The sequence below is a fragment of the Homarus americanus genome, unplaced genomic scaffold (genome assembly GCF_018991925.1).
Source record: "Homarus americanus isolate GMGI-L3 unplaced genomic scaffold, GMGI_Hamer_2.0 scaffold47002, whole genome shotgun sequence".
NCBI classification, from domain to species: Eukaryota; Metazoa; Arthropoda; class Malacostraca; order Decapoda; family Nephropidae; genus Homarus; species Homarus americanus.
In genome coordinates this window covers 1-6,170 of record NW_024711897.1, presented here as the reverse complement: position 1 = coordinate 6,170, position 6,170 = coordinate 1, and the positions used below count along the sequence as shown (strand labels likewise).

At 35.1% G+C, this 6,170-nt stretch overlaps 1 protein-coding gene across 1 annotated transcript; it reads right to left on the bottom strand.

The window, feature by feature from the left end:
• Positions 1–911: 911 nt before the first annotated feature.
• On the bottom strand, positions 912–4,541 carry LOC121858996. Its single transcript, XM_042355651.1, has 4 exons — positions 4,421–4,541; positions 2,824–3,477; positions 1,570–1,701; positions 912–1,157 (listed from the first exon to the last, which is right to left on the bottom strand). The coding sequence occupies exons 2-4, from the start codon at positions 3,385–3,387 to the stop codon at positions 981–983; spliced, it is 873 nt and encodes a 290-aa protein (XP_042211585.1). The 5' UTR covers positions 3,388–3,477; positions 4,421–4,541; the 3' UTR covers positions 912–980.
• Between the last annotated feature and the right edge of the window lie 1,629 nt (positions 4,542–6,170).

The following is a 6,170-nucleotide window of genomic DNA, read 5'->3' as shown; positions in this document are numbered from 1 at the left end:
TTTCAAATTAAAAAAAGGAAAGCAATACTGCATTACCTTACTGGCAAACCCATATTTTACTTTTATAAATCATAAGCATATACCTTCAAGTTTAGTATTAGATGTTACTGCCATCAACAACCTTTAGCAGTTTGCCCGAAGAACCTGTGTTATATACAGTAGCTAACTTCCTGTCATAGTGTTGGGTCCTGCTCACAACACTATGTTCTACATATTAATGTCTATATAATTCTACAGTAAGAAACAAGGACTGTAGTCCTTCATTTAAGAGTATGACTCAGTACATATAATTTTACAGTACTTCTTGGTTGTTGACTGATAAAAATTTAAAACTAATACTTTAAATTCATTCAATATTTATTTCTCTTAATTTTATCTATTGATTTCCTCAATATAACTCCGACTTCCCACATGTTTAGCTGATCCTAAATTTGGTTCAATCCTGCAACATAATGTACTCCTCCATCATCTTCTGTCACACTCCTCTCTATCTGCTGTAACAGATATGTTCTACTATGGTGTATATCTCCACAAAAAACCCCAATATTTCCATGTGGTTTATCCCTGTCTTTTTATCACTACCCAGGACCATCCATCAGCTGCTATTCTTTTACTGTAACTGCTCATATAAACATACAAGTGCTGTACAATCTTCGTCATCATTTTTTCTTCTTTAACCCTTAACCAGCTACTGAAGATTCCCTAACCCCCCCCACCCTCCATATGCACAAAAATTAAACTACCCCAGATGATGGCCACCATCCCTACAGCTAACTTTCACTGATTATGGCTCCCATTTAAGGGTTAAAAGATTTACAATCAAAAAGGAATTAATAACATCCTTATTATCTATTGTTACTATTGGAACTTTTACAGGAATTTACAGTGCATAAAATTTAAGTATAAAGTTAAAAGAATTCATAATGAAATATCTACAGCCAACTACAGGGTAGTTATCCCAGGCATTAATTATTGAATATTCAAATGGGATGTTTTACTGCATTTAAACTGATGCAAAGAAAATAAAGTGATGAAGGCAAAGTATATTTGTAATACAGGTACATATTAAACCATAACATAGGTGTACTGACCTTGTAGTCTCCAGAGAAGGTGAGAGTTACCAGGTTTGGGCAACAGGTGGCTACAATATTGTGAGCCTGTGGGGAGAGGGGAGTATGGTTAAGATTGATGTCTGTTAAAAGAAAGTTCACTACAGGAATGCAATTTTCAATATTTTATTTGGCTAATGCCCGACAATTTTATTCGGCACAGAGGGGACCCCAATACACAAGGGATCAAAGGTTTAGATCTCTATTGTAAAATATAGGCATATAATTTTTTAATATTGTTATGTATATAAATTTAATTTGTAATACACCTGTAGTAATGACTGTGGTAATGATCACTAACCACAGTCAGACTGACAGAGTGACTTAATACTCTTCATCCATCACATGTACAAGGAAATGAAGAACGGTAGAGTGACCCCGTGGAGCGTCAAGCTAGATCAATATATAGCATCAGGTATAAACAATAATCAATACAACTCTACAGTTACACTTCACATACTTGTGCAACAAAGAACCAGTCATCAGCCAGGTGCAGTTCCAAGGTCGTTAGTCGTTTTCCACAGCCTTCTACCATACGACCAACTAAGTCAATAGAACATCGGTCGTACAAGTTTGCCTCCAAGTTCCTGATCTGGAACGATTAATGAAAGAATTCTTAGAAGTAGTTTTTTGTTTCATAATTTTCTTACATCATCCTACACTAGATAACAAGGTACAAGGCAGCCTATTAAAATGATATGAATAATGGTACAGAATACAGTGGTCACAGGTACAAAAGGTAAGGTAGTTGGCATTTCAGCAGTGTAGAATGACAACATAAATTACAATAGTAAATAGAGTAAGGCTCATTGTATCTGGCAAACATCATAGGCTATGGCATGTACAGTATACTGTATATTTAAGGCATAACATGAGAATGGACTCTTCCATGGGCCTCACAGCATAACAGTCCATTAAGGGTAGTGCAGATACACCATACTATAGACTGCTTTTTGGAACACAAGGAGACAGTGTGGCCAGCACTGCATTCAACTACCTTCAGTTTCCCCAATTGTAAAATTGGGCACCCATTCACATCTGGATAAACTGGGCATGAACCAACAACCCTTAGGACAAGATGTGATAGATATACTCGGTACCCATTCAGCTGCCACTTCCCTAGTCACTCTAAAGTGGTGTTAAACTATGAAATCAAATCAAATTCAACTGAAACTCATTAAAATCTACTCGAAAAAGAATAGTGTAGTGTAGTACCAATCTATCATCAATATGACAATAGTTCATATTAGATCTTGCCTTTACTAAATATTATTTCAGTGCAATACTTAATATGTTGTACAGCATTGCTGATTATCAGAGAGAATAACATAGAAAGTAAAGAAAAAAAAATTTAATACACCTGTACAAGGAAAAATAAGAGTGCACTGTACTGTACACAGGTATACATGTGCTATACAAAAAACTTATTATACGCCTGACATTAAGATATACTCTTGTTTCCCCATTCTATATTACAGGTAAAATTAAATACAGTATCTACAGAGAACAACATATTATTATATTCTAACCTACCATAGCATAGCATAACCTAACCTAATCTAACCTAGCATAACCTAATCTAACCAAATGTAATCTATCTTAGAATAACCTAACTTAACCTAGTACTGTATAACCTAAACCTAACCTAACCAAGAATAACCTAATCTAAATCAACTTCTGTCTTTAAGTTATAACAAAAGAGAACAAAAATAACCTGGGTGAGTGAGGAGAGGATCGTCAAGTCCGGCTCTCCTTCTAAATCCTGGAAGACAAAATCTAGACGAAGGCTCTCCAAATCAGGACAGAGCAGTGAGGTCAGTAAGTCTTCAGTGAAGGGATTGAAGAGCCAGAAGTTCTTCAGGTTGAATCTGGCATCTCTGAGACTAAGGTCCGGCCGATCCACCAAAGATATGGCATTTTCTCCGCGCCGCAACTGTTCTTTAATACAGTTAAATAAGTCTGCTCTTGATTCAAACAGAAGTGCATCTGAATTACAATTGAAAGCACAATGACGAAGCCAAGACAGACTTTTTATGGCATCTAGAATTTTCCAACATCCTCTTCCAGTAATTCTTGTTCCAGAAATATCCAGCAATGTTAGTCCAGCACATTTGGCAATTTCATCACACTGTTGGTCAGTAATATTCTCTGAGCCTGCCAGTGACAACTCATAAAGCTTAGAGCAGGTTTTTGAGAGGCCATGAATCATCTCAGGTGTTGCTATGTACTGAATTTTTAAGACTGTTAGATGTGGCATACAAACCAACTTCTCGCTCATTTTCTCAAAGATCTGTGATCTCCAGTAACACGACCGACCAATCACCAGTTTCTCCAGTCGTGTAGCTTTATGTAGATTCTCATACAAAACCTAATAAGAATCAAATTGGTATTAGAATCAATATAGTAGATATGCACAAAATCTTCAGGATATATACAGTATAGTATTACAATATCTGTACTATATTTATCTCCTTAATATTTTACTATGTGACTAATATATTATCCCTTAAGGATGGAAATTAATCCTAGTAAATGATTATGTACTCTCAGCATCTTCAAATACTCTGTACCTGTACACTCATACCTTGCTTAGTGCTACTCTATATAATGATGATTTATATAGAGCTCATTGTTCCGGAGAAAATTTTTATTAGGGAAAAAACCCGTAAGGTATTTCAAAATTTACACAAGAAACCACTCATTGCTCACCACCTATGAGAGCAACATATGCTCTGAGCCAATCAGCACTTGTGTTTCTGACAGCATTTTAGATTTATGTCTGTAAAATGCCTACAGGTGTTAGTGCCATAAATGTGACAAAATTATTAAGAAAAAACATCACTTGAATGTGACAATGCAAGTGTTAAGGTAGGTGGAGGAAGCTGAGTGTAGTGAGGATGTGCTACACTTGGCTATGTTAATTATTAGTATTTGTTAGCTCATACTTTCTCATGTTATTATAATAATTGTTTTATTTATAAAATGATATGTTGACTATCTATAGAATTATCAGTACAGGTAGTCCCTAATTTAGGAAGCCTCGTTTAAGAAAATTCAGCTACCTGGTATGAGAAAAACAAAATTTTCCTAAGATTTAATTTACACACACACAAAAAAAAACCCTGAAGTTACCAAAAAAAGTTTGACATTTTCATAATTCTTTCCTAAATGATAATGAAAGTAACCTAATCTAATGCAGTTTTTTACTACCATTATTTTCTCACACTTGCAATGTTATTACTGGTAAGTCTACAAAGCTTTCAATGTGTCATCATTCTCTTACAATTACTGTACTGTACTATAAAACTTACTCCTCAGACTCACTAAAGACAAGTAGACTCGTCTTCACCAGCACAAAGTCACTCAGCCAGTTGCCTGATTGTCCAATTTCTCCTTATTAACTCTCATGTAATACTGTATATGAAAAATTAAATATTGTAAAAGAAAATTACTCCATAATCTAAAATTTAATTTGCTAATTATGTACAATAAAGGTGAAGAGTTGTCAGAGAAAGAATTTATTATTGAGTCATAATCATCAGGTGCACCAAATATTTTTAATTAAAAATGTTTTGTGGCATTTTAAGATATTTTGGGATTTTTTATTTCTTTTTCATTGGAACATATCTCAGTTCTTATGATGGGAAACATTCATTGGTTTACCCCCAAAAATTAGGAACGGCTTTACAGGAACAAAACATTTTCGTAAATCAGGGAATACTTGTACTACAGTATTACAATACCTCAACGAAGCTCTCACATACCACTCATACAATGCTGGAAGAGCCCTCACTCTTCCAGGAAGACATCCTGAGTGCTAAGCAAAGTATGAGTGTGTATGTTTTGTTCTTTCTGGATTGACAGAATGAAATTGTGTGATATTTGAATATAATTTTTTTTTAATCGTTAAGAAGTTATGGCGTGTGTGAAAAACGAGGGACTGATCCTAACATCCAACTTTCTTTCATATATTGTACAGAGTACTGTGGTCAGTAAAACTACAGGCTTGAAAACCTGAGTTCCCAGGAACCAAAACTTGTAACAAGAGTCTGAAAATTGAATAAATTTAAAATTATGATAAACCTTCTCTTCCATATTGAGTTCCTCAAAAGCAGCATTTGCCACTTAGTAAACATACAAAGATTCCACAATGAACTGGAATACTGTACCACTTATCTAACTGCAGGAGCCAAACAAGAACCTATCCCAACTATTCTTACTGAATGACCCAATCTTGAATTAGCCAGTTTTAAAATCCCCTGGAACATTCCCCCTTGCCCTACCCAAGACCACAAGGTGACACACAATAAGTTCAAAAGAGAAAATACTGTTTGTAGACCTTCTAAGGTCCCAATATGGACTCCACCTAACTACGTATCCTTTTAGAAGCTAAATCTGAAGAAATTTTTTTTTAATTTGATAGGATGTACTATGAAATGTGAATACGAGCACATTACAATTTCCTCAACAGATGTAAAACTCCTACAGTGCATATCACAAACTACAACAAGACATAATAGTAATTGTTTTGACTGTGTGGCCACTGGTCAAACATGATAAATATTTAATATACGATTTGGGGAGAACAGTCAGCTTCCAGTACAAGCAGAGTAAAAGTGACTGATCCGGAGGCTCGAGTGTCTGGAACGATGACTCTTGATCCAGTTTTGTTATTTTGTGACCGAGAAACGTAAAAGAATAAAGGAGGCAAGTCTCCAGTTTATGAACATCCAGCATATGAAATTTGCTCATACAAATACTGTACTGTAGTATACTTTCGGACCATATTTTGGTCTTTCAAACATTGTTCCACTTGCATAAACACAGGAATTCAGACACTCGAATGTGGGAAAACATATTATTATCTATTATATCAATTTATTCAATTGTGTTTTTTAGCTGAGTATGATCTAGGGATCAACCCCATCACACTTTTACAGCCATTTTCCATTGCTGGTTTTAATAGGATTTATTGATCTGGTTTACAATTATGTTTTTTTTAGGAACACATGAAGTTTGTAAACCAAGGACTGTCTGCACTGTCAACCTTCTCCCTCTAGG